At 39.3% G+C, this 27,883-nt stretch overlaps 1 protein-coding gene and 1 long non-coding RNA gene across 3 annotated transcripts in view; one reads left to right on the top strand and one right to left on the bottom strand.

The window, feature by feature from the left end:
* The window catches only part of LOC126039546 (uncharacterized), a 29,671-nt gene extending 19,315 nt beyond the window's left edge, over positions 1–10,356 (bottom strand). Inside the window, exons 1-5 of one of the 2 annotated variants that reach the window (XR_007506345.1) lie at positions 10,241–10,356; positions 8,814–8,877; positions 6,864–6,963; positions 3,417–3,618; positions 2,809–2,952 (exon numbers count right to left, since the gene is read on the bottom strand). This is a non-coding gene — a long non-coding RNA (uncharacterized LOC126039546). The remainder of the gene's footprint in view (positions 1–2,808; positions 2,953–3,416; positions 3,619–6,863; positions 6,964–8,813; positions 8,878–10,240) is intronic. The other variant, XR_007506344.1, reaches the window with a different exon arrangement.
* COL4A4 (collagen type IV alpha 4 chain) overlaps positions 1–27,534 on the top strand; it is a 76,456-nt gene extending 48,922 nt beyond the window's left edge. The window contains exons 27-48 of the mRNA XM_049802841.1: positions 203–307; positions 847–1,065; positions 1,986–2,147; positions 2,803–2,973; positions 6,054–6,197; positions 6,886–6,993; positions 7,254–7,432; positions 8,597–8,660; positions 10,249–10,323; positions 10,785–10,892; positions 11,212–11,319; positions 15,088–15,159; positions 15,953–16,081; positions 17,935–18,042; positions 18,924–19,079; positions 19,744–19,842; positions 20,148–20,156; positions 21,031–21,162; positions 23,232–23,348; positions 24,095–24,283; positions 26,122–26,408; positions 27,026–27,534. Coding sequence (XP_049658798.1) covers positions 203–307; positions 847–1,065; positions 1,986–2,147; positions 2,803–2,973; positions 6,054–6,197; positions 6,886–6,993; positions 7,254–7,432; positions 8,597–8,660; positions 10,249–10,323; positions 10,785–10,892; positions 11,212–11,319; positions 15,088–15,159; positions 15,953–16,081; positions 17,935–18,042; positions 18,924–19,079; positions 19,744–19,842; positions 20,148–20,156; positions 21,031–21,162; positions 23,232–23,348; positions 24,095–24,283; positions 26,122–26,408; positions 27,026–27,289 — 3,005 coding nt within the window. The 3' untranslated portion in view covers positions 27,290–27,534. The remainder of the gene's footprint in view (positions 1–202; positions 308–846; positions 1,066–1,985; positions 2,148–2,802; positions 2,974–6,053; positions 6,198–6,885; positions 6,994–7,253; positions 7,433–8,596; positions 8,661–10,248; positions 10,324–10,784; positions 10,893–11,211; positions 11,320–15,087; positions 15,160–15,952; positions 16,082–17,934; positions 18,043–18,923; positions 19,080–19,743; positions 19,843–20,147; positions 20,157–21,030; positions 21,163–23,231; positions 23,349–24,094; positions 24,284–26,121; positions 26,409–27,025) is intronic.
* The last annotated feature ends 349 nt before the right edge of the window (positions 27,535–27,883 follow it).

Genomic DNA, 27,883 nt, shown 5'->3' with positions numbered 1-27,883 from the left:
GGGAACAAGTCCATTTAGAGAAACAGCAACCATGCCGTTGGTTGTGACTTGGGTGGTAGCTCTTGCCCAAAGTGTTAGAAGGAGATGAAATCCACTTGTCTTCAAACTACATGAATTTACATGGGATAAAGATATTGTTTGCTTAGATCACACATTTTAGAGCTCTGTCAGGTTTTTTTACATATTTTCTTTCTATTCCCAGGACCAAAGGGTTTAAAAGGACTTCCCGGTCATCCTGGACCAAATGGCTTTGATGGGCAAAAAGGCCATCGAGGCAGGCCAGGAGCAGGAATCCCTGGGCCAGAAGGTGAATTGTGCTTTTGCTAATCCAGGAGACCTGCTGGTCAAGCTGTAATGCATACATGCAGGGTAAGGTAGCTACGATGGTAGAATAGAATAGGAAGCACATTTCAACGACAGCTAATGGAAGAGGAATCTTTACCGGTTTCACTTTCTTTCCTCCAGCATTACAGGTGCTGCAATAATCTAAAGTTCAGTGTCCAGAGAGGAAATATTTTCAGAAAACTGAGAACAATTAGTATCATTTTAGCAAAGGGATTGAACTGGACAAGAGTGACAGTACACAAGATAGATGCTGCCCCAAAGAAAACCACTGTCACTTCCCACAGGAATAATTACCCCCTTAAGTCCTCATGTATCATTAACTCTAAATGAGAAACCTGAAATTTAACGTATGATGTTATTTTTCTTTGCATAGTGAAAATTTAATTCTGGTTTAATTTGCATTATATTATTCCACAGTTTTGGAAAAAACCCCCTAAACAAACAAAAAAAACCCACTACTTGAAATTATGCCCTTTTTGAATTAAAAAATCATACCAACAGGCTTTCGAGGTGAAGCTGGTGATCCTGGTGAAGAAGGTGAAAGAGGATCTACAGCTGATGGTAAAAATGGCCCTCCAGGTCCACCTGGCGTAGATGGTCAGAAAGGTGTTCCAGGTGATACCACATATGGTCCTCCAGGAATCCCAGGCAACAGGGGACTGCCAGGACCCCCTGGTGCACAAGGAGCAAGGGGTGATCCAGGCATTCCTGGGCTTCAAGGTATGAGCCAGTTCTTTATGAAGCATTTCCATGTGTTCGAAGGAGAAAATCTGAGCAAAGTCGGTCCTGATTCGGATAAAACTTACTCTTACCTGGATCCGTAATGGTGACTGTGAACAGTACATCCTGCTTTTATGTTTACATTTTTACAGTTAAGGTTGATCAGCCACTGAGGAGATCTACACTGCAGAAAAGGGAAGGCGCATTTACCCAGTCCATGGAGCAACAGTGCAGCTTCCTATTCTTACTACTGTTACTTGCTGCCTAGTGGCCATCTGTGCTTAGGGCCTCCTGCTCTGCCACACAGATAGTCCCTGCCTCAGATTGCTTACTCAAATCTGAGAAAACTGGCAAAAGGTGGGAGAACACTCAGGGAGAGAGGGGTGAATTTATTTGCCTATAATTATACAATATTGTCCTCAATATCTTGGGCACTACTCTTCTCATTTCTGCAAGGGAGTTTTGCTGGTTGCTGCAGGTGTCTCCACAGTGCCACTTCATTCCCTCTTCATAGCAAATATTGCTGTTTCCTTTTACAGGTCTTCCTTTTTCCCAACCCTAAGCAGACACCTGCCCCAGCCCTTCTGTGCAGGGAACACCTATAGAACTGACCCCAGTGCTGTGTAGCTGGTGCAGTCCAGTGAGCTCCTCCTGTTCTTCTCCTACACATCAGAAACTAGCTTTTTGTGCCATAAAGTTGTTCTTACCTATAGGTGAGAGTTGAATTCATAATTGTTCCTTAAAGAAAGAAGCTCTCCACAAGAGCCAGTTCTAAATTGCAGAAACGCATCTGTTTTCACAAACTAGAGCATAAGTAAGATATTACAATAACTGAACGTGAATTTCAAAATGGCAATTAGGAATTCTGAAGGATGGCAAGTAATGAAAATAAAACATTTTAAAATGTTTTTTGTTTCCAGGACTGCCTGGTACTCCAGGATTTCCAGGTGCCAAAGGTTTTAGAGGCCCAGAAGGTGATATAGGAGCACCAGGCTGTCCAGGCTTCCCTGGTCCGCCATGTGACACAGGCTTACCAGGGCCACCAGGACTCAGAGGTGTCATGGGCCTGCCAGGACCTCAAGGTACACAACATCCATCAGGTTGCCTCACACCTCTAAGCTTTGCACATCTTTTCTAGCAGATTTAATCATGATTTTTGTGGCTGGCATGACAAATATTTCCATGGGGACTGCTCATTAGTGGGGGTGTACATTATGTTTTGCACATTTCCTTAAACTCAAGGAATGTATAGCATGCATCTCAGAAGTTTGCCAACTTTCCTTCCCTTCCCATACTGTTTCTTAACTGGCCAAATCAGTATGTTCACTGTCAAGTAATAAATGGAAGAGTTAGCTCCTGCTCTCTTGTCCTGAGTAACTTAACTGAGCTCCTATCATTACTGTGATACTTTTATCTTCCTTATTCTTAAGTGGAAGTGTTATTTAGGGAGAGCTAGGAGACATATGTATCAAAAGTATTTACAAATTAGTAGGGATTTTTCACAGGGCACTGCTACGGATTTGTCTCTCACTAAAGAAATACAAGAAAACAAACATTCCAGGTGAAAAATCTAGGCAGAGCCAGGACTCCAGCGTGGTAGCAAAGTTTCCAAGTTACTTTGCCCTGTTTGATGATATTCAAATTTATACCAAAAATCTGTCACTTTCTACTTTTTAGATACAATTGCTGAACCCTTTTCCTGCATTTGCATACATAGATTAAAGCTCTTTTTCTCAGGCTTACCAGGCTTTAAAGGTCAGATCGGAGACAGGGGCCTAGCTGGGCCACCTGGAATCAAAGGTCTCAAAGGCTCTCATGGCTCACGAGGTCCCCCAGGTCCTCCAGGCTCCCGAGGACTTCCAGGACTTCCAGGCAATAAAGGACCCCCTGGTTTCCCAGGACAAACAGGTATGTTAAACATCCTGCAAACTACCTCATCTATAACATCTCTTGTAAAGGGAGCTATTTCTACTTCTGTTAAAGCTAGGAAGTACTTTGCACCCTTCTCCCTTGCCAGCTTCGAGACTAAGACCTTGCAGCATGGTAGAGTCAATAACAATAGCATCCTTTGTTCTTTCTCTTATAATAAAAACAAAGGCATGAAAATAGTTTGATGCATCTTGGTGCATCTTGGTGCATCCTGGTGCTTTAGTTGTTTTACAACACTGACATATTTCCATGTATTATTTCCTGACTATATGTAATAGGTTGTTGTTATAATATGCTATAATAAGAACAATATACTTTTTATTACATCCAGACTATCTCCTTTACTAATGCAGTCTGTGATTGTATGCTGATGAGTATTCAATTCTTGGAGAAGTAAGGAAGGGGGTCAGCAGAACGGCTACCTTGGACTTCCAGGGGGCAGACTGGTTGACAGAGTCACAGAGTCACTTGGGACACAGTCCTGAAGGGCAAAGGAGTCCCAGGAGGCTGGGCATTCTTCAAGAAGGAAATCTTAAAGGCACAGGAGCAGGCCATCCAGTGTGCTGAAAGACAGGCCAGTGGGGAAGAAGACCGGCCTGGCTGAACAGAGAACTTTGTCTGGAACTCAGGGGAAAAAAAAAAGAGCTTATGACCTTTGGAAGAAGGGACAGGCAATTCAGGAGGAACACAAGGATGTTGTGAGGTTACACAGGCAGAAAATTAGAAGGGCCAAAGCCCAACTAGAACTTAATCTGGCTACTGCTGTAAAAGACAATAAAAATATTTTTATAAATACATTAGCAACAAAAGGAGGACTAAGGAGAATCTCCATCCTTTATGGATGCCAGGGGAATCATAGTGACAAAGGCTGAGGTACTTAATACCTTTGTTGCCTCAGTCTTTAATATTAAGACCAGTTGTTCTAAGGTTACCAAGCCCCCTGAGCTGGAAGACAGGGATGGGGAGCAGAATGAAGCCTCCGTAATCCAAGGGGAAATGGTTAGTGACCTGCTACACCACTTAGGCACACACAAGTCTATGGGGATGGATGGGATCCCCCCAAGGGTACTGAGGGAGCTGGTGAAAGTGCTCACCAAGCCACTTTGAAGCATTTGTCAGCAGTCCTGGCTAACTGGGGAGGTCCCAGTTGACTAGAAGTTAGCAGATGTGACGCCCATCTACAAGAAGGGCTGGAAGGAAGATCCAGGGAACTACAAGCCTGTCAGTCTGACCTCAGTGCTAGGGAGGGTTATGGAGCAGATTGTCCTGAGTGTCATCATGCAGAAATGTACAGGACAACCAGGGGATCAGGCCCAGTCAGCATGGGTTTATGAAAGGCGGGTCCTGCTTGACTAACTTGATGTCCTTCTATGACCAGGTGACCTGCTTAGTGGATGAGGGAAAGGCTGTGGATGTTGTCTACCTAGACTTTAGTAAAGCCTTTGACATGGTTTCCCACAGCATTCTCCTGGAGAAACTGGCTGCTCATGGCTTGGATGGGCATACTCTTCGCTGGGTAAAAAACTGGCTGGATGGCCAAGCCTGAAGAGTTGTGGTAAACGGACTTAAATCCAGTTGGCGGGCGGTCACAGGTGGTGTTACCCAGGGCTCAGTACTGGGGACAGTTCTGTTTAATATCTTTATCAATAATCTGGATGAGGGGATCGAGTGCACCCTCAGCAAATTTGCAGACAACACCAAGTTGGGTGGGAGTGTAGATCTGCTCGAGTGTAGGAAGGCTCTACAGAGGGATCTGGACAGTCTGGATAGATGGGCCGAGACCAATTGTATGAGTTTCAACAAGGCCAAGTGCTGGGTCCTGCATGTCGGTCACAACCACCCAATGCAGCGCTACAGGCTTGGGGAAGAGTGGCTGGAAAGCTGCCTGGTGGAAAAGGGCCTGGGAGTATTGGTCAACAGCCAGCTGAATATGAGCCAGCAATGCACCCAAGTGGCCAAGAAGGCCAATAGCATCCTGACTTGTATCTGAAATAGGGGGGGCAGCAGGACTAGGCAAGTGATCGTTCCCTTGTACTTGGCACTGGTGAGGCCACACCTCGAATACTGTCTTCAGTTTTGGACCCCTCACTACAGGAAAGATACTGAGGTGCTGGAGTGTGTCCAAGGAAGGGCAATGAAGGTGGCAAAAGGTCTAGAGCACAAGTCTTCTGAGGAGCAGCTGAGGGAAGTGGGATTGTTTAGCCTGGAGAAGAGGAGGCTGAGGGGAGACCTTATTGCTCTCTACAACTACCTGAAAGGAGGTTGTAGCAAGTTGGGTGTCAGTCTTTTCTCCCAGGTAATGAGATAGGACAAGAGGAAATAGCTTCAGGTTGCATAAGGGGAGGATTAGATTGGATATTAGGAAAAATTTATTTGCTGAAAGGGTTGTCAGGTATTGGAACAAGCTGCCCAGGGAAGTGTTTGAGTCACCATCCCTGGAGGTATTTAAAAAACGTGTGGATGTGGTGCTTAGGACATGGTTTAGTGATGGACTTGGCAGTGCTAGGTCAATGGTTGGACTTGATGATCTTAAAGGTCTTTCCCAACCTAAATAATTCTATTCTATGAGTAGGTGGAGAAATAGCTTCACATTATGTCTAATACTTATAAAAAACATGACCTTGGTCCCAAATCATCACTGGCTAGCGGGCAAAAGTTCTGAGTAACTATAGCAAAATCCTGTTTTCCTCTGTCTGTCATCTGGACAGTACAGTAGGAGTTGTGATTTCCAGTAGCCACATGCAAAATCTGGTGGTGTCTTAGGCTAAGCATTGTGTTTAAGATGTGTGTGGGAGTAACTGTTGTAGTAGTAAGTGTAGCCTAAATGTCCAGGGGGTGGCAGCAGGGAGGGGGAAGATGTTTGCTTCAAGGCAATCTGGATTTCAAGAGAAGTTTGATCTTGACATGAAGCCATGCTCCAACTATTGGTTCTCTAGCTTTGCTGATTTGCTTAAAAAGTCCTTCTAAACTTCCTGCCTTTTGCTTTATACTCTTCCTTAGAATATGACAGCAACAGCGTAGCAGACTGAATATATAAATAAAGCATTTAATATTACCAGGAAGCAAAGGGATTCAAGGACCCCAAGGATTCCCAGGACTCCCAGGAACACAAGGCCCAATGGGAATATCTGGTGTAAAAGGTGAAGAAGGAAAAATGGGTCCACCTGGGCCTACTGGAGAATGTGGGGATATGGGAATAAAAGGTTTGTAAAAATCCACTTCACTCTGTAGTTATGTTACTGTTATGTTTAGTTTGTTACTATTGTGTTAGGAATATATTTACTTTTTCCTGTTGTTATAAGGGTATATTCACTTCTGTTTTCAGAGATACTAAATACTAAATCCAGTTATCTCACTTATGAATGCATAATGAAAAATAACTAAAGAAAAATTAATTCCACTCAGATCAATAGGTGCATTTACCACTAAATCAAACAGAGTAAGATCTCTTATTCAAACAAACCTTGAATTTTGTCCTGTACGTATCTGAAACTTTAGATTTTTCAAGTTTTCTACCATACTTTCTGTGTTCCTCAATCTATGTAAAACATACAGGAAATAATCTCTCTAAACATTAACATAGGAACGACAATAACCATCTCCAAGGTGCAGTCGCAGACAGTACACTGTGGAGTGGACAATACAATTGCCACCTTTCATATTCCAGACAAGCAAGGAATAATTCTGATTTAACATCACCTGGGTTACTACTGAATTAACTAAAAAGCAAGAGAAGGATAATAAATTCTGTTAGCAGTGAGCCTGCTGAAACAACTGAGAACTGCATTAGTATTTGAAGGCTTTCTCTGTTAGGGACGTCTTCACTAAAATTAATTTTCAGGACATGTCACTCATGAGGATTTACTTACATTCCATATGTTTGGTTCAAAGGTGAAAGAGGACCCCCAGGAGACAGTGGCGGTGTTAATATCCGTCTTGAGAAAGGACAAAAGGGGGAACCAGGGTTTCCTGGTGAGAACGGATTTAGAGGTGAAAGAGGTAAGTTCATAAAATAAAGCCCTGCGTACACACCCATTCATCTGATATAAATCACTGGTGTTTTTCACAGGTTTGGACTCGTAGCTGCAGTAACATCCAGCAACCTTATTGTGTTTATAGAGTCTTAAACTAGCAGGCTAGTTTCTTTGGACAATTACTAAGGCAATACACAAAGTGTGAAAGCATAGCCATATTCAAAATAAGTGTCAAATAATGGCTTGACTATATCAGTCATTATCTTGTTCTGCAATTAACTTCAGGTGAAAAAGGTAATACTGGTTTCAGAGGCAACCCAGGATTTCCCGGGAAGAATGGTGTCCCAGGACTGCCAGGTGACCATGGTGACATTGGACTGATGGGGTTTCCAGGATCACGGGGTTTCCCAGGACCAAAGGGCTTTAAAGGAATTACAGGTTTTCAAGGACAACCAGGTGATCAGGTAAACAAAGTAGTAGTGAAATGTCCTGGACTTTGCAGTGATCTCCTGCCTCCAGGAAACGTGATGAAGGGTACTTCTATTGTACTTAGCCATTAGATGATCTGAGAAGAGACTTTCAGTATAATAGGAAGGGTGAATTCCTTAATTTAACACTTCAATGCTTTGATTACATTTTAGCAAGAATTGTAGTCAGAGTCAACAGAGGGCCTCTCCCCGCTCTCCTAGCTGTATGGTTGTGATTTTGTTATATTGCCACTTGATAGAAGTCAAGGCTACACTGCACTAATTAGGAGGGCAAAAAATGGATGCACAATCAAGTCTTTAACATTATTCCTAAGAACAGATTGTCAAATCACTTATTGCAGAAATCATAACATAGCAGCAGCACTAGTATGAAATTAATATATAGCTGCTTCTTCATGTCTATTGGCTTGACTGCTCCATGTAGTAAGATAAGACAAACCAAGTCTTCTGTGCGGATACCGACAACTTATACCAAACAGAGCCCAGGAAAGCAATATGCTTGAGAACAAACATAAAAAACTGCACATATATCACATAAGGATATAAGGTAAAATTCTTTACAGGCTTGTATGCTAAGTAGACAGGCAGTGAGATAACATGAAGCAAAAAGCACAGTTGATTTTTGGTAAAGGGACGTATCTTTGCTTGGCTTGTCTTGTACTATATTTCTTTGAAGAGATAATCTGTGTTTTGCTCCTTATAGGTTTTTATTCAAAAGGAAAAATAGAGAAATCTTTACATTTTTACTGTTGCTTCACAACATATTTCTGGTTAATGTTTATAGTAAATTTTGGGTAACATACAACAATATTAGGTACATTTTTATAGTATGTTTTAAATCAAATTACTCAAGCCATCTGTGGGGAATTTAAGCTGTTCAAGCCAAGAGTTAGCATAAACTATAAAAGCGCAAACTCAAAATGATTAGCAAGTCTAATCTACAGTTTCTTGGAAGTGTTAGTGGTCAGTGTTAGACATGTAACAAAGACAGCATCATTTTCTGTTGAACCCAAGACATAATTTTTCTATTCATAATGATTGCTAGTCTGTTTACCAGTGTAAGAGAACCAAATGCTCTTACAGATCGTTCTTGCCACACATATGTCAAACATTTTCACTTTGTTTTTAAAAAAAAATCAGGGTGACATTGGCTTACCAGGAATCCCTGGAAATCCAGGACTGACTGGCCCAAAAGGATCTAAAGGTAATGAGTTTATATAGACATTCTTTTGTAAAGAGCAATACTGTTAGGATGTATATGCTCTGATAGATGGCAAGTACTCACTAGAAAACGGAAAACAGGACAGAAGTGAAAATAATTGAAACATGAATATCATTAGAAACAAGTCTGGCTTACCTGAAGGCAAAATTTGCATTTCAGTTTATTCTTTAACAGTTTGTTCCTTTTAAAGTAGGTCTTACTAATTTGGAAGATAAATCTGTGTCAAATTTCAGAGTTTAAAAATTCTATCAAACATGTCAAAACCCACTCTTGTGGATCTGTAAAATTTGTCAACTCAAAGAAATGAAAATGCAATCATTTAGGGTATTACAGTATGTTATTATACAGATATGTGGAATTTTTAAAATATTCCAATGTTCGTTATAATCTCTTTTATATAACTTATTTCCCAGTGTTTTCCAGGCTATGATTTTTGAATTCTTGGAACTTCTGAATGTGTAGCATAGCAAATCAGGGAGAGTTCATACCCATGCATGCAAAATTATTCAGCTGAAAAGATGAAGTTTTGCATATTGTTATTTGCATAGGTAGAGATTACTCTGAAAGATTTATCTATAATATTTAGATTTTAAAGTGTTACAAAGAAATACAAAATGGTGTCATCCATCATATTCTCAAATTTCATTGGAGCAGGATGTCATTACTAATAAATAATGAAATTAAATCATTGCCTGGAAAAAAGGATTAAGGGGACAGGAGAAATTGTTTTCTCAGTTATGCTTTCCATTTCTTCAAATATTCAAGACCTTCTCAGCCAGGGAATAGATTCCCACAAAAAAAGTAAAGAATAATACTCAATATAAAGAGAACTTTCATTAAATGTATTGAAAAACTGGAAAAATTATCCTTAAAACTAAAGCAGGAAATAGCCAGTAAAGGTGGGGATTGCTATGGCAGGGGATTTCTAGCAACACTTGAACATGATATTTCCTCTTAACTCTTCACAGCAAAAATCAGACAATGAAGTTGGAGACAGCATGAATAGGTGGGAGAGGTCAGACATTTGTGCAGACAATGTAAGGCAAAATTGCTCAGAATTATTGATTCTGTGATAAACAGGAATTTCAGCACAGACAAAAAGAATAAGATGTGCTGGCTTAAAATCCCCAGGTAGTCCCTAAAAGGTCTTTACTGAGTAAATAGACACATGCTTTATTAATTTTGCACATCCTCACAAACCTATGTAAGGAGTTCTCTTTGTTTAATAAAGTGTAACAGGAAATTTATGCAATATCTTTCATTTTCAATATATGCTGTCAGTATTGGGAAAGTTCCCATAATTTTGGGGTTTAGTTTTGTTTTTTCATTATGGGAAATTTACATACTGCCAAGACTCATACTAAACACAAGCTGAGTTAGTACTTCAAGACAAGCTGAGCTGGCAGATAATTTGCATGTGCCAAAACATTTTTCATTCTGTATTCTCTCAGTCCCTTTTATAGCTGTTAATATCTATGAGTAAAATATCTGATCTTACAAAATGGTCCAGCTTTGGTTTTGTCGATGAAAAGGATACTTGTATGAAATTAAAGTCATTGTACCTCAACAGGCAAGAGAGGTGACCCAACTCCTCTGCTTGGTACACGTGGTCGAAAAGGGCCTCCTGGAGATCCCGGATTACCAGGTACCTCTGACTGAAGAAAACGATTGGACTTAAGAACCTATTTTCTCTGAATTTTGTTAGTGGAGAGGGAACTGTGCTTCCTGTGCACATTGAGCGTTATTTTCTATAGTTATAAACCTAGGGATTGGAGAGGCATCACGGTCTGCAATATGGCTAGCATGAACATAGGAGGTAGAGTCTACTGTTGTCTAGTACAGCACTGATGAACATACCAATATACTTACCAGAATAAAACCTAGCTTGGCTATATCTTGCTCGCCATTTCTGCTCTTTCAGATACTGCCAGAGAGATCAGTATAATTAATTGTTAATAAATAAATACAAGGGTCTGAAGCATTTGAATAAAATTCTTCTTCTAGTCAAGAAACCCCTTACTGAACTTTTATATTTTTAAACTTATCATGAGATGATGAATGGACATCTTTAAACAAATAAATGCTAGATTACTTTTTTTCTTTAAGGACTCTGTGGATTCCCAGGAGAGAAGGGTTCACCAGGTATCCAAGGGCAACCTGGAAGACCAGGATCCAAGGGTGACCCTGGATACCCAGGAATACCTGGATTTCCAGGTAATGCCAAAGTTTTAAAAATAGTTCCATGTAACAGCTCAAAAGAGATATGGAACAGGAAAACGCAGCTGAGGAGGCATCTCTGTGGAGGAGGCTAGAGAAATCAGAGATCAGATGAAGGCATGTATTGAAAGCTATTTCAGTACCTATAGACAGCAGCAATAGTCTGCTCAGTCTCAGAGAGCAAGATTCGTCAATTCTTCATACATTCCCATATGCTTTCAGGTACCTCTTATTAACGCAGCATGCTCCATAGCGTGAAAAAACCCATCAGTTTAATAGATTTGCATATTCACAGATTTTTTTTCCCCACCCTCAGGAGCTACAGGTCCTCAGGGATTGCCAGGAGAACCTGGAGAAAAAGGGAAACATGGAATTTTGGGACCTCCAGGATTGCAAGGATTACCTGGATCCCAAGGCAGAAAAGGTAAACAGTTCACAGTGCAGTTCTACTGGTAATGTAACAGCACCAGACATAAATACCCTTTTAGTAGTGAAAATGGAAAAGGCCTAACTGTGAGCATAATTTTGATTCTGTATTCTCTTAAACTACTAGAAGAATTAAGCCAGTTCCCATCACCTTTGAAAAGTAACATAAATGCTACCTCAGAAAATCAGGCTACAATCTAAAATGAGTAAGGTAGAAACAGATTCTGGCTCAGCTGATGTAACTGATAGCAGAAGTTAAGGAAAGAAAAAGGAGTTTGCAGTAATTCAGATGTTTCACTTCAATTATGCTGTGTTCTACCTTTTCACCATGGAGTGCCACTGTTACGCTACAAAACCAGCAGACTACCAAGGACAGTTTTGTCTTACAAATTTGTTTTAACAAACAGTGATAAGATAACTTGGGTTGGTTTTTGTTGTTAGTTTTGTTGTTTTGGTTTCTCCAGAAACAGATTTTGGTGAATTTAACATAGAAAAGTTTTGTCCGAATCCTAATTTATACTTCTCACAATGATTGTTATGTTTAGATTGAACAGCAGTTCATCTATACAGTTGTTTTTGTTGGAGAACATTATTAACTTTTACTATACTCAGAATGATATATTGAAATTATAAGTTACATTAATATTTCATAAAGAAAGGTAATCAACTATGTACTTTGTATCCTCTCTCTGTTATCGTGTCCTTCATAACCAGTTCCTGGGCAGGAAGAATAATATTAGTGACCCATATACAGAAATCACAGTAAAGTATCACTTGGGGCTATGAGAAAAGGTTAGAGAGGACAATAGATTCACTTTTTCAAATTCAGCCTAAGGAAAAATTTAGGTGGTTTCTTACAAACTACTGAAAATTTAAATAAAAAATGGAAACCATTTATGATTACTTGCAGTAAATAAGTGGTGCTGATTTAAACTGTCATGACAGATTCCTTGCTGGTGCATAATATGCAAGAAAACTGCAGTGACAGGAATGTCTAAATTGAGAGGGGTCAAAAAAAACCAAAAAAGCACTCTTCTGATTAAAACTTCTTAGTAGTAGATGGACTTTTTCCTTCTTGTCATAAGCGGTAAGACACTTCTTTTCTATATTGTACAGAAGTTATCCCAAGTCCTGCGCAGGAAACGCAATAAATTAACACATGTGCTGCAGAGGGAAAAGTTCAGTTCCAAATGGCACTTTGTTAGAGACCAAGTTGCCTGCTAAGCCTTAGGATTCTATATATTGCCAGCATAGTTGAAAACAAGGTTAACACCTTTGAAATTATACCCAGCAACAAAAACTGAATGGAATTTGTATTCCAATTCAGTTGGAGAATATAGGTCTTAATGCTATTTTCAATAATATTGTTGCTAGCATTAGAAGTGAAATGGTTAATTGGCTGTTCATAGCTAAGTACACGGCCTTGTTAGTCTAATTCCTTCTCATTTACATTAAATGTCTTGTGCCTGAAGAACTTTAAGGTTAAAAAAAATTAGTTAAACAGCATCTACCAAAGCATAATCACATTTTCTTTATTACATTAGTTTTGCTAGTTAAGGGTTTAGTCTGGAAAGCCTTACTTGTTTGAGTAATCCTTGATGAAGTTAGTAATATTAAGAACATCAGCAGAATTACTTGTGAGTAGAAGCTGAATTGGGCTGTAAAATACAAAAACAGTGGTTCATACATAGGTCAGCCAATTCAGCTGTACCTAGAAATATGGGACTGTAGCAATCCAAAAATCTAGAATTACGAGAGCTGATATTATAATGGATTGTTGGCAAATGTGTCAGAAATTCCCTGGAAAGCAAGTAAACCAAGCTATCAATCTTAACTGAATGAGCTAAAGATCAAAAGAGTTTTAAATGGTGACCTAGGTGCCAAAAATAGTTAGGAATTCAGAATAATTTTAAAATACCACTGTTAAATTCCCCAAACTGGCATGCAACTCTTACATAAATTTGAAAATGGCAACATGCCCAAAGCACAAGGAAGCTACAGAAAGCATGACTGAAACTTAGAATGTCATGAAAAGTTAAAAAGCAGTTAATTAAGGGCAAAGAAGATATTACAGGTTGGATTACCAGTATCCCATAGTATAAAGGGGATTACATAGAGAGTATATTATCAATGTCTTGCAGGTTTTCAAACAACAGTCTCGATTTAAAATTTTTCCAGACCTGTGTTTGCTACAGGCTGCATTTTTTTTTTTTCCTTTTCATTCCTTTCTTAAATTTTAACTAAAATAATTCAACAGTTTCTAAGAACAAAACTACAGGATTATTATTTTTGGTGTGTCTGTTAGAAAACTCTAGTGCCCTTTTATTTTAACTTTCTCAGATGACCCATCTTTGAACTAAGGACCTTTAAATTTGGCAAGTGAAGCAGCTGATGAAGGGCATTTGCACTGCTGTTCCTACAGCAATTTGTCCTTACCAAATTTGACCAGCTTATAAAATTAAAAAAAAAATACATCCATTCTTATGTGCTTCAATAGAGCAATAAATTCTCCCATGATTTGTGCTCTGGATATACAGCAGATTTGCATACTGCAGGACATGCTGGGATCAAGCACAGGAACTGAAACAGAGAACTTATATCTTCTATGGCAGGAAGTAGCTAGACAGGTAAAAGGAGACAGAAAGATAATTTAGATTTGTGGAAAAAAAGCACTGCAACTGGACTGGGAATCGTACATGGGAGGGAGAGGAACTGGTGGAGAAGGAAATTAGGCAGGGACAAGCAGCAAAGGTGGGCACTTTTTGGACAATATTGTTCAACTTCTTGATGATCAGTGTCCACTCTAATCTATCCCTCTCTGGAGCAAGAAGCATCTCAAGTCTATTCCTCTGTCTGAAACTTCTTTGAAACCTGTTACCAAATGACCCATCACAGTTTTGCCAAATCTGTTCCTATCACCAGGTGATAGGCTGCTGTCTGCATTTAACAACTGTACATCATCCTCACACTTGATAATTTATCTGTACAACTTAGGAAACTATAAAGTGCTAATGTTTTTACCCTCCACTGCAAACAACAAACATGATCTCAGCTTAATTCATCTTTTAAAAATGGATAAAAAAATGCCATCTATGTTTTTACTTACAGTGTTTTAGCAGTTTTTAAAAAGTCACAGATCATAAAGCAAAAGTTATATCTGACTACCATGAACACTCAGCCTGTGATCTGGTCATCTAGTGAACATCACTTGTGACAAGGCTGCTCTATACTGTCACATGTCAGCATAGGTCTCAATTACAGATTTGCTGTCTTCAGAGACTTTGTGCTGTTCAGTTTAAAGAATTTTTGTAATAGTGTAATGCAAAAAAGCATAGTTTTCTGTGTGAAATCTGCAAGGCCAGGGAAAAGAAGCCAGGTAAAAATTTAGCTTCTAAAGACTAATCACATGTAGCAGTAGCAGTCTAGCCATAAACATGAGGTTCACAATAGAGTAAATGAGCCCATACTGAGCTTCCTGCTGCTAGCTGCAGTATAGAAATACCTAAATGATTAAAAGGTATGTTTTTCCGATTGCTTCGATGTGAAACTATATTATTGCTATTTTCAAATTTTTCACATTTTCCTTTCCAAAAGGACTGCACTCAGGTACAATGTGATCTTATCTTCAGTTGCCAATAAGAATCAAATTCAGAAAATACCCTGTCTTGATCCAGAATGTGTTGTCAGAAAAAAAAAAAGGCATAATTTTTAATTGTAACTTTAAGGGATTATTGTGGCATCTAGTCATGCCTGTAATACCTCTCAGGTCTTCCTGGACTACCCGGACTGGATGGCTTGGACGGACTAAAAGGTCAAAAAGGTTCTGCAGGAGCTCCAGGTAAAGAAGGGAAATAGCTATGTGGAACATAAAATCTTCTCTTAAATAACTGAATGTGCAAGGAATTATGCATGTTATTTTGATATTTGCCTTGCCCAGAAGATATCATTAAGGCTCAGACTAAACTTTCAAACAGAATCTAAAGTATACCTAATGACAAACCTGCAGTTATTTGTAGGGAAAACTTTAAAACTTCCATTATTCATACAGTTTTGTTGGATCCTTTCAAGGCTGTTTATAAAACGAAAATTTTCAGTACAGATGATTCAAAGGAGAGCCAAGACTCCAGGTTTTTTATATGTAAACGATAAAACTAACAAATTAAAAGGAGACATATGAAATCCCAGCCCCATTAAAGTCCATGGGAGTTGTGCCACAAAGTTAAGAGAAACCTGGATTTCGCTCATGCCGATCTATTTGCAACTTTTAAAAGGTGCTTTTGAAGCAGTATTAAAAAACAGTGCTCATCATCTATCTGGGGATTACAAATTTATGTTGATAGAAAATTAAATTTAGGACCATGCAATCAGTTTACATTTCAAGTTACGGACAATAATGACACCATATAAAATAAACCCTAAAGAAGAGCATTAAAGCAAAGAGATTACTTTCTTTGAAAGGGATGAACTAGGTCCAGATTCAACAAAACTGTATCCAGCTTCCAAGAGAGAACCAGAAAAACAGCACTAGGCAACCCTTGCAAGGACGAACATCTGCAGCTGGTATTTCTATTCTGCACATCTGTATTTGTACTCAGTGTAAGCTTTATGTACATAATTGTTTTCCTATAAAGGTCAAAGTGAAACAGGGCCCCCAGGATACTCAGGAGAACTTGGACCAAAAGGAGACAGAGGTGAACCTGGATGGCCTGGTATTTCTATTCCAGGCCCTCCTGGAGAAAGGGGATTCCCAGGATTCCCAGGTAAGAAAGGGTGTTCTCCTTAGTGGTGTCCTGCAGAGTTGAAATTAAGCTCATACAGGTTCTTTCCCTGGTGAGTATGAACATTAATACATACCCAGAAGATTCTCTCCCTACAAACATTTCTGTTGCAGTAACATGCTGATGTTTCCTGACTAGATACAGAGACCCCAGTATTTCTTGTTTATTATGTTACAGGAGAGGAAAGAATGAGAATAGAAAATTATGGACTTGGACAGACCTAGGGAACTGCTAGGTGGAGTTGCCTCTTGGGAAGAAATTCCTGAAGAAAAAGAGTGCAGGAGATCTGGTAGTCACAGAAATATAATAAATCTATCAACTATTCTGATGTAAATGCAAGATGGAACTGTATCACAAGATTGCTATGACTATTTAAGAGCCTTGGTGATATAGGAGTTGCATAGAGATAGGAAGAAGCCACTGTTTGAGGAAGGGCCACTAAGAAGGTTAAGAGATTGGAGCATGTCATATGAGGAGAGGCTGAGGGAGTGGGAATTGCTTAGCTTCCAGAAGAGAAGGCTCAGGGAGGATTTTATCAATATGTGCAAGTACCTGATAGGAAGGACATGGAGACAGAGAGAGATGGTATCCAGTGACAGGACAAGAGGCAATGGGCACAAACTGACATACAGGAAATTCTACTTCAATACAAGGAAAAGTTTTAGTTTTCCTGTGAGGGTAATTGAATACAGGCAACAGGTTGCCCAGAGAAGTTATGAAGTATCCATCCTTGGAGATACTCAAAACCCAGCTGGACAGAGCCCTAGGCAACCTGCTCTAGCTGACCCTGCTTTGAGGAGAGGGTTGGACTAGAAAGTCTCCAGAGGCCCATTGAAACCTCAGCAATTCTGTGATTAGAAGTGACATTAGCTTTACTCTACCAAACCTTGCAGCTGTGTCACATAACACAAGAAAAACAGCGGAGGTGAATTCCAGTGAGGTGAATTATTCTAAGATGAAGACAGTCATTTTTCTCAATTCAGTTACTAGTTCATGAACTGGGGGAGTCAACAGAATGGTACTGTTGAAGGGAAAAAAAAGAGAAAAAGTTTAATTCCAAGATGTATTAACACTGCTTGACATAGGATGGGCAAAGCCTCCCATGGCGTACTGTGTTCAGCTTGGACAAATTAGGGAGAACTCACTAGAGAGTAAATGGAAGGATGGGGTCGAAAACAAGACTGAAGAAACTAGATTTTTTTGTAGAAAAGAGAAGGCAACAGAGCACAACACACATGCTAACAAGCTGCGACTATTCAAAAGTGTTATGCAGAGGATAGTAACCTGCAACTCTTCCTGCCTGTCACATGTAAGGGCACTAATGTCTTATTTTGCAAAAATCCAGATTACAAATTAGGAAAAAAATACATTTAAAGCTAGTAAGTTCATCTTGTTCACTGAGGATTTTAGGAAATGGCTGAACTCACTTTTGCTAGGAACAATCTGTGAACACTTATCCTGTCCCAGGCAGAATGATGTCATAGTCCCCACTCATCTTACATTTTTACCATTTCTCCCATTGTTGGAATTCAGGAGAAGGCAGCTATCTGTGACAATATGCCAATGTGTGATGATGCGTTCTTTAGTTTAAGTAGTTTTTATGGAAAGAATTAAAAATTTTAAAAAGATAACAAATATTTTCACTTCTACAAGATTTCTTCATTAGCCTAGTCACTGGTATGTTCAGTATACAAGTGAGAGCATACATTACTTCCACGACTTCATGTCAGTATTCTTTTAGTTAGTAACTCATTTCTGTAATCTAAAAAAACCCTCAGATTTTACTTTGGTTTAGTTGTTGGGGTTTTTTTTAATTGTAAAATGTGATCCCTTAGGTAGAAGAGGACCTGTTGGACCCACTGGACCTATGGGAAGATATCCTGATAGTGCTTCTCCTGGTCCTCCAGGTGATCAAGGACCACCTGGTTTAGATGGCATCAGAGGTATTAAAACCAAAAATACCAGATTTGATCATGTTAAAAACCCCTGAGGCTACTAGGAGTCACTGGGTTGCTGTCTGTTGAAAAACCTATAAAAGTGCATAAGGAACAAAGAAACCAATCAATACCTCAGTGAATACACAGAGAATTGAATACTGGATAAATCACCAGAGCAAGGATAAAATACAGATCTCCAGATTCAGTTTTCTGGCCTGTATGGTAATTCTGTACAAGTCCTGCTGCTACAACATATCTCAATTTCTGCAGAAGCAAATACAAATAAGATTACAGGCCTCTCTTCCTAGCAAGAAGGATAAAACACATTGTCCAGAAGCCTGCCAATGTTGGTAAACCCAGAAAAAGCTTTCCAATCTAAATCAAGCCCTGGGAAAGCTAAAGCTGGCAACTCTTTTGTAAGCGTTTATGTAGACCTCACTTCTTTTACAAGCAGGCGTTGCCAAGGGAGCCAGTCAATTACTATAGATTCTGGTCCTCAAATGGAGCTGTTTCAAGTTGTTCTGACCCCTTACATTAAGTATTATCTGAACCCTTCCTTACCCAGTACAAAGACTTCCTACTGGGAAACAGGGGATGGAGACTGGAAGGGTAAGCAGCACTATAAGTATAGAGAAGCAATGTCTCAATGCATGTAATATTAACTTGCTGCCTTTTACTTGCACAGAATCTATATTGTTTTGGGAGTTATTTCTATTATTGTCTTCCTTACAATGCTTTGGATAAGGCTAATGTTAATATTTCCAAAAACATGCAACGGCTGTCCTACATCCCAGGAAAAAAAACAAAAGCAAAAAAAAAAGGAACATAGCTATTTTTAGATGTTTATACTTTGTGCATACGTTAAGAATAAAGTTCTTTTACCATAGGACAGCCTGGGAATCCCGGTCCTCCTGGAGAGACTATCTTTGTGCGAGGAGATCCAGGTGATACCGGTATTCGAGGGGCACCAGGTAATCCTGGGCAGCGAGGGCAACAAGGAGCCAGAGGTCTTCCAGGGAACCAAGGAAGACGAGGCCCAAATGGTACGATCTGGGATGTTTTTAATAGTGTGTGCACTTATGCCCAACCCTATGCAGCTGAGCCTTGTGCACTGGGGATTGCCATTGGAGACTGAGCCAGACAGAAGGGGTAGGCTAGACATTTCTTAGCTCTGCTCTGTTACCTACAGATAAGATAGGGCTGGGATAGAAGGTCAGAGTAGAGCCAGATTCACATGTACTGTTTCCAACAACTTGTTGGAAGACTCCCCTACCAACCTGAGAATGAGGCAGTAAAACTTTTGAGCCTGCCAGATAAAGCAAGCTCTGATCTGTCTGCAGGGGTCTTGAGAAGCTGTGGAAGATGCAGATGTGTTTGAACTAACACAGTCTTACATCTGTCCCATACCAATAGCTTTGGGCTTTCAACAGATTCTTCAGTTTGAAAACAGGGATCTAGATACTTCTTCCACACACTGTAGAGAAGTCCTATGTACACCAATCCCTTCCAATCTCTACAAAAAAGAAAAGTAAATTTTAATTCAAGACCAGGGAAAGAAGAGGAAAATGTGCATTTCTTTCTGGGAGGCAACAGAGTTGAGCTGTCCCAAGTATTTTTTGTTACTCAAGCAGCCAGACTTCATCTTATTTATATGTTCACCTTCTCGGAATGCAACCACATGTAACTGCACAACTGCTTTCTTTCCAGGTCCTATGGGAATCCATGGCCCACAGGGTCCACCTGGTGCTATAGGACAACCAGGAGACCAAGGTTTTCAAGGAAAACCTGGTCCCAGAGGTCCCACAGGTACTTACAAACCTGTTGCTCATTGTCACTCAATTGTAACCATGATCTTTCTATTAATATATAATCTTACTAACATTTACTTGCATACAGACAATTTAAGCAATCTCAGGAAAAAACCCAACATAACTGATTTCTCATTTGAGTTGTGTAAAAATTTCTGAACTATGGATTTGTTTCTAGTGTCACCTCATGTAAGTTATATTTCAGTTCTCATTCCATTCTTTACTCTCATTTACATGCCTGAAACTTGTTTCCACCTGCACCACAATGGCTGCAATCTGCTTTCCATTTTTCACATCCTTCAGGTTTTATAGGTAAGTTCATGACTATTGATTATTGCTCTTTTCATGTGGGCTTGCTTCTGTATAGATACATTCCATTCTTAGAAGGTGTTCTTGGCTTGGCTGCTAGGAATAGTAGATATTGCTACAACAACATAGTTCTAATAGATTTTTCACATAAATAGCTAGCACTTCCAAGCAGACCAATATCATGATAATGCTACATTGAGACGTCTCATGCTATGATGTCAATTAGACTTGTAAAACAGACTTGTTTCAAATTATCATTTTGGTTTTTGGTTGTCACATAAGATGCTTTCTAACCAAAAACTTAGCAAAATCTTGAATCCTAACACTGAATTACTACAAACACTGAACTCTTAATCTGACTAAATTGATCCGATCATGATTTTGTTCCAAAATGCAAATAGCCAATAAGTCCCAGTAACTTTCAATACATAAAATGTGGCCATTCTTTTTTTTATATTATTATAATTATTTTAAATGGATATTGTGGGTTAGCTTCTTTGGCCTGCTTATTGATGGTATTGCAGCCACAGAGTAAGCAAAGTACTGTAATTCTTCACATGTGCTAAGGTGTTTGCACTGAAGTTGGGTAGACTTAAAGGTTTAACTCAAGTCAGGTTGGGGCACATTAAGCCAGAAACTGTACACCAAATACTTGAAACACATCAGCTAGCATACACTTGCTAACACATACTTGCCATGCTGTTAATGCTGTGCTAAAAGACTAAAATTAAAAACAGTGAGACTCAATAATTCAAGATTTTAAAATACTTAAAATATACACTTGAATACCAAAACCAGCTAACAGTTAAGTTGATTTTTCACATAGGAGCTATTAACCAATCTTCTGTCTAATTTACTTTCCTATTACACATTTCAGGTGACCCTGGTGAACCAGGAAAAATAGATGATTCGTGCCCTACAATCCCAGGGCTTCCCGGCGAAGCAGGGCAAAGAGGAGATGATGGCTCTGTAGGTTTACCAGGGCCACTAGGCCACCCTGGACCCCAAGGTAAGCTTGTGTTTTGAAAGCTTGGATGTCTATTTCAGCCATTTAGACAACGAATTGAAAAGGCTCAGAGTGTCAGTGTTACTCTTCTTTATGTTTTACCCTGTCTCTTCCCCTTAAACACTTACTAACAGTCTCCAGAAACATGTAGTGGGCTGGTTAATGCTGAGGATGATGGATCAGTATAGCTGAACCAGGCTGCTTGAGCCTGCCTGCACTGCATTCCCTTTTCCTAGGCCAGGGAAGGCAAAAGCATCAGGCACTGTTGAGAAAAGGGTTCTTCAAATGGTATTTTTTCTTTTTGCTAACAAATGAAAAAGCAATGCCTCAAATCAGTCCTATGGTTTAGACAGGTTGGAGGATGTTAAAAATATACATGCTTTAAAATTTAGCAATAATGCATCACAAAGCTCTAACCAAAGTCCTGAAAGGACACAGAAGGCAGAGAGGCAGCTACAATAGCACTTTTTATCTGTTAGAATGTGAAGAAGTTACCACAAAAGAAAACTGACCAAAGAGATCTTAACTTAAGAAGTGATGAAAGACTGAAATATTCTTCTGATAGGTAAAAAGAAAACAACGGTGATGCTGGTACTGATGATTCCAACGGAGTGGCCATCTTCATAGAAATACAGCGTAGCATGCCTGTGTAGTGTCTTCAGTTTGGGTTGTGTCTAAATGTGGTGTCTTCAGTTTAGATAGTGGAATCCCTCATGTGGTTTTAGATATTCCCTACTTGGGAAACTGAAGTTTGTTGTCGTGGCTGCACTGGACATCCAATGTGTCCAGAGAGAAAATCCATTATTTTCTCCCAGGAGATTCACTGCAATAGTCATTCCCCTCATGAAAGTAAACACAAAGTGTTTCTGGGGTTGAACTGAGAATGGCTGTGTTGCCATTATATACAGTTTCTGTAAAACCAGATGATACAGTGATACATACCTGCAGTGGTTTTATGAAAGAAACACCTAATAATGCTTTTCCTTTCATTAAGATAGCAGAATTCCAATTTTCTCCTGGCTTGAAAGGCAAACTGGAGGTTTTACTGGCAAAAGCAATGTGTATTACTAAAACTTGAGTGTACTTGAGCTTTGCCAAAATAACTATGCAACTAACATTGAAAAGCTGTTAAATTGTTTTGACTGGTTTAGATTTTCTTAATGACTCTTAATGAATAAAAAGTAACATGGGGAAACTTTGAATGTCGTGAGACAACCTTGAATTACTCAGTCTGCAGGTTAAATAGCAACATTTGCAGGGAATGAAACACACTGTTAATGAGAAACAACTGTGGTGCTAGAGAAGCATACTCATCTGAAAACTGTTTTTTGCCAAAAGAGGAAAAACACTGCTGAGTGCAATAATACCTGACAAGTGTAACTTCGTTCAATTCAGATTATGTTTAAAGTAGCCAATGAACAGAACCATCGCTATCTGTACCCTGCATATGAGACATATCTTTTACTGTCGTGGCCATACCTCATTATCTGCTCAGATATAAAAATGCATGTATATACAAGAAATATAAAAAGGTGAGGCCATCAGGAGCCTAAAAATGTCTTTACCCTTCCTCACTGGATGTAGTCCAATTCTGCAGTCCCTCCCTCTTCTGTAAATACTCTAATACATGCATTACTTCACAGGAAATTCAGTACATGTTTAGAGGCTGCTGAGTTGGGTCCTAAAAGATGAAGGCCTGCCATAGGATGAGTTACAACTCATTACACTGTACAGATACTGATGGTAATTCTGCAAGAGGCTTGTCATGATAATGTCTGTTAGTGCTTTGATTTCAGCTGTAAATCGCACAAGTTCTGTAGAGAGGACATAAAACCTTATCAGCAGTTGCTGTTCCTGAAGTCGTGCCTCTAAGCTACCAGTGTGGTCACAAGGTGAATAAGTTGTAAAGAGAATTCCCATCAGAAAGCTGTTCTGCACCAGTCTGTCCTGAAGTGTCGTTTCTTGGTGTCAGTTCTGCTGACCGGCCCTTTGCATGCTGTGCATGTTTGGACAACATATAACCTTTAAATGGAGCCATGTGAAGGGAAAGTGCATACTTTGTATTTATCTAGGAAGAAAAGGTGAAGAAGGGTCATGTGGCCTGCCCGGTCAAGATGGCTTACCTGGGGCACCTGGACCACCAGGTGACCAAGGGCATATAGGAGAGCAAGGATACACTGGGCCACAAGGTAAGAATGGAACATGACTTCGGGGAGAGATGTGGGGGATGATGTATAGACTTAAGTTTTCTCTCTACTCCCCGCCAGTGCATACATAGGTACATCTACCTCTAGCCTGAGATACCATGAGACTTCCTTCCCCCCCTCTCAATTCAAGCACTGATAGTGACATTTGTGAATGATTTCATAACACATAAAAAGACCTATTGGAAGAAAATTTATCTCTGCATCCATTATTAACCAGAAAGGCAATTAACCACACATGCTTAAACACCATATATCAATAGGTATGCATTTCTGAGTCAGCACTAATGGTGCAACTGTCTGTGAGTAATTAAAATTGTATTTTAGCTGTGACTGCTGTTTAATAAATTAAAGTTTTGATACATATGTGAGGAAAGGGCATCGACTGTTACTGCAGGGATTCAAATTCAGTCCAGACAAATCATCCTAGCGTGTAAGTCTGGGAAATCATTGCCCATCTCAGTTCATTCCTTAATCCATACAGCACAGGACAGAGACACAATAGAAAAGCCAACTGTCAGGCATTCAGTGGCAATCTAGTTCATTTCTCTCCCATAAGAAGGATAACATGTGTCTACTGGTGTCTTTATTGCCCATGACAACCTGTGAAGTTGTATTACCTTCAGTCAGAAACCCCTTACTGAACACTTAAATACAGTAAAAGATAAAAGTTCACAGTAGCTATGTGTTCATACAAGTAAATTTCTTTTACCTTTTCTCCAATGTATAAGGTCCACCTGGCCAGACTGGTATCCCAGGACCACCAGGCCCCCATATTAGATCTGCAAGTGGATTCTTGCTCGTCCTTCACAGTCAGTCAGACAGAGAACCACTCTGTCCACAGGGGATGCCAAAATTATGGACTGGCTATAGTCTGCTATACCTAGAAGGACAAGAGAAAGCTCATAATCAAGATCTTGGTAGGTATTGTCATACATAATTGCTCTCCAGTTAAGGTCTAATATGGTGTGATCTGTACAATGAAAGACAAGTCAAATGGAGCACACTATAGAATCATCGATTACTTATTTTCTACAGACTCAAAACTAAGTTACACTGACTATAATGAACTTGATTATGCTGCCCTATTATGTGACCCATTTAAAATGGCTTTATGCTTGTATGCAGTTGAACGAAAAAAGCATTTCTACCTCTAAGTAATTTTGAATGGAAGTTGGAGAGATGAGTGGTTTATTTCACTCATCCTGGCTAGTCATTTTGGGCTGTCTTTGAACTTACTGGAGACATTTTCCTAGATCAGAAATCTCATTTGGCCACTCTGAAATAACTCCCTGCAGGATCTGCTCCTTTTTACTGTAGAGACAGCTTGGGAAAAAAGATCTAGTTAAGTTCGGTCGTTACAGTTGGGTAATATAAATAAGCTTTACAAATAAAATTATGCATCGTGTATAGCAGAATTGTGTGCTTTAAGAGTCAGAAGCTAATACTTTTTGCAAAAGACAGAGTCAAATTTCTCCCAAGGACAGCTCCTTTTGGTGTCTTGGGTCATTTCTTCTACATTTCTAACTAAAATTAGCTGTCTAAATAAGCTGCCTGACTTGCAGCCTGAGAAACTGATTGGCGGCAGTTTGCACAGAAGAAATTTCCTAAATTCTTGTTGACTTGTTATACAAGAGGCAGAGAAGTCTCCTAGGAGGAAAGATCAAGGACCTAATAAGCTGGACAAAAAAAGAAGTGTTTAAAAGACCAATAAAAAGAGATATTTTTAGTACAGCAGTGTTGTTTTGAAATGTTTTCACTATTGTGTATTTGGCATTCCCCAGGAGAGCCAGTTGGTAACAGAATGGCTTAGAACAACAGTGAAAGTAAGATTCAAAAGAAAATAAAGTCCTTGTTTCCTGTGAGCAGTGTGTTCTTTTTGCAGGCATTTTCCTTACTCAGGCTACTCCAGATTCTTTATTAGTACTGGAACAGCGTATTATCAGTGATAAACAAAACTGGCTTCTGTAGAGAAATGTCACATATCTTGAAAGAAGACATTAGGGTTTGGGGGCATTAGAGAAATATACATCACACACAAAGTTCAAGGCAGAACATACATGCAGTGATTATTATTGTCAACTACATAGGTCATCATGAAACCGTTCCAAATTCAGTTCTGGAAGAACTTCACTTCTGCAGTATGCTGAAGTATGCACTAGTTGCTTCTTAATTCCCACTGATGTCTGCCTGATGAGAATTTTGCAGGATTGGCTCTGCAAAATCCCTCAATCCTTTTATTTCACTTTGAGAGTCTGTGAAACCTTTCTGGAAGGCAGTAGAACAGCTGCTGAGATTTCAGCTTAACGCACTGGTAGCAATGGTTTGTCATACTTAACAAAAATTTTCTATTTATCAGCATTGGCATTTGGTTTCTCACTACTCCTAATGAGTTTGTAAATAGCTAATCTCCTTTTAAATCAGCCGCCACCACTTGCCTAATTTATTTTTCAGCGTTGGCACAGCTAAGAAATTTGTTATCATAACTGCTTCCCATGGTGACAAAATACATCATGTTTAAATACTGGATTGTGATACAATTAAATATTATTGGTCAAAGAAAAATACTTATTGGTAAAAAAAGTTTCTGTTTTCAATATAATTAGCCATTTTGCTAAAGAGCCTGAGAGGTTTAAGATCTGTGAATTACATAACTCCTGTTAAGATATATAGTTTTGCAGCAACATTGCCCAGAACACTATTTTCAACTTACCTAGAAAGAAGTGGAGTAATTTTCATCATTTGTTACTATTTTCAGGTCTGGCAGGATCTTGTCTTCCTGTGTTTAATACCATGCCCTTTGCTTACTGTAATATCAACCAAGTTTGTTACTATGCCAGTCGAAATGATAAGTCTTACTGGTTGTCAAGCGCTGCTCCTTTACCAATGATGCCACTTTCTGAAGAAGAAATACAACCATATATAAGCAGATGTGCTGTATGTGAGGCCCCAGCCCAAGCGGTAGCAGTTCACAGCCAAGATCAGTCAATTCCTCCCTGCCCAATGAACTGGAGGAGTCTTTGGATAGGATATTCTTTTTTGATGGTAAGAGTCTGGGCACATGATCATATATGTAAGTTTCTTTCATACAGCTTTTGTGTTCTAAAGGTTCAAAGATTTTTAGCTCTGAAAAGTAAACTGTCCAATGTCTAGCAAACATTAAAAAGGAAAATTCACAAAAAGAAACAAGATGCGGGTTAGTTCCAAATTGCAGAAGCTGGCTCTAGCTATGTATACTGAAGTCATAGCCTTAAGCTACACATTTCTTAAAATTGCAAAGATTTTGCTTGCTTGTCTTTAATAAACAATGGGATTTTCATGTACAAAGACACACTTCAGAATTAGAGGTCCAGGTCTTTCTAATGCCATCTTCTAAGTTACATTTTCATCAGTTTAGATAACAGCATCATTTAGAATTGACCCGGATAACTCTTTTCTTCAGTTTGATAAATACCAGAAAAGTAAGTGAGCTGGCTCTAGACTTTTGAGATTAACTCATTACAGAGCAAATTAAGATTTTTCTCCAGCAAAGGAAGCATACTCCAACCTAAGATCACCAAAAATAGTACAGTTATAAGCAAATAAAGTCAGAAAAAGACATAGTAATATAATTTACCTATTTTTCATGCACAGTTACCAAGTTCTTTCACTGTTCTTTCCAGCACACTGGATCTGGTGATCAGGGTGGTGGACAATCCCTTATGTCACCTGGAAGTTGCCTAGAAGACTTCAGATCAGCACCATTCATTGAATGCCAGGGTCAGCGGGGAACATGTCAATTTTTTGCTAATGAATACAGTTTCTGGCTAACAACTGTGATGCCTGAATTGCAGTTTGCATCAGCCCCCCTGTCAGGAACTCTTAAAGAAGGACAAGAGCAGAGGAAAAAAATCAGTAGATGCCAGGTATGCCTGAAGCATGGCTAACAAGCCAAACAAAAACGAACAGCTAGAGTGAGACTTGCGTAAGGATGAACGACATGCTAAAGGTTTAAACAGGATTTAATATTTTAATATATTTGAAAGTGTTCAGCACTGTTCTTTTTGTTTGAATGGATATATAAGACTGAAAGATGAAAGATCTGTTAACCCTCATCCACCCATTACACACATCTACAGGTAGAAAAATCTAGTGTAAGTGACCTAATTCAAAAGAATGAAACTCTCACATTGGAGTCCACTGCCATAATACACAGGTAACAAGGTGAGCTTGGAGGGTTGAATCAAGTCGGGAATACCAAGGGAACCATACCTGTTGTGCAAGAGAATGGATTTCCTGTTACAAATGGCATTTACAACAGGAAGAGTATGTGCATTTGTATGGCATATTATAAATATTTTATCCTTATAGATACAGATGTGCAAACATACAAATGTCTTAAAGCCCTGAAGTTGAGTTTTCCAAACCAAAGAAACTTTCACATGCTGTTTCTGAGGGAAGGGGAAAATGTAATTGTTAAACATCATAATAAAAACAATGAAGATCAAAGTCTTTTACCTTTGCAGTACTGAATCAAACTG

This window comes from Accipiter gentilis, chromosome 6, assembly GCF_929443795.1.
Source record: "Accipiter gentilis chromosome 6, bAccGen1.1, whole genome shotgun sequence".
NCBI classification, from domain to species: Eukaryota; Metazoa; Chordata; class Aves; order Accipitriformes; family Accipitridae; genus Astur; species Astur gentilis.
Note: the sequence above shows the minus strand (reverse complement) of the source record. Positions and strands in the feature narration are given on the sequence as shown.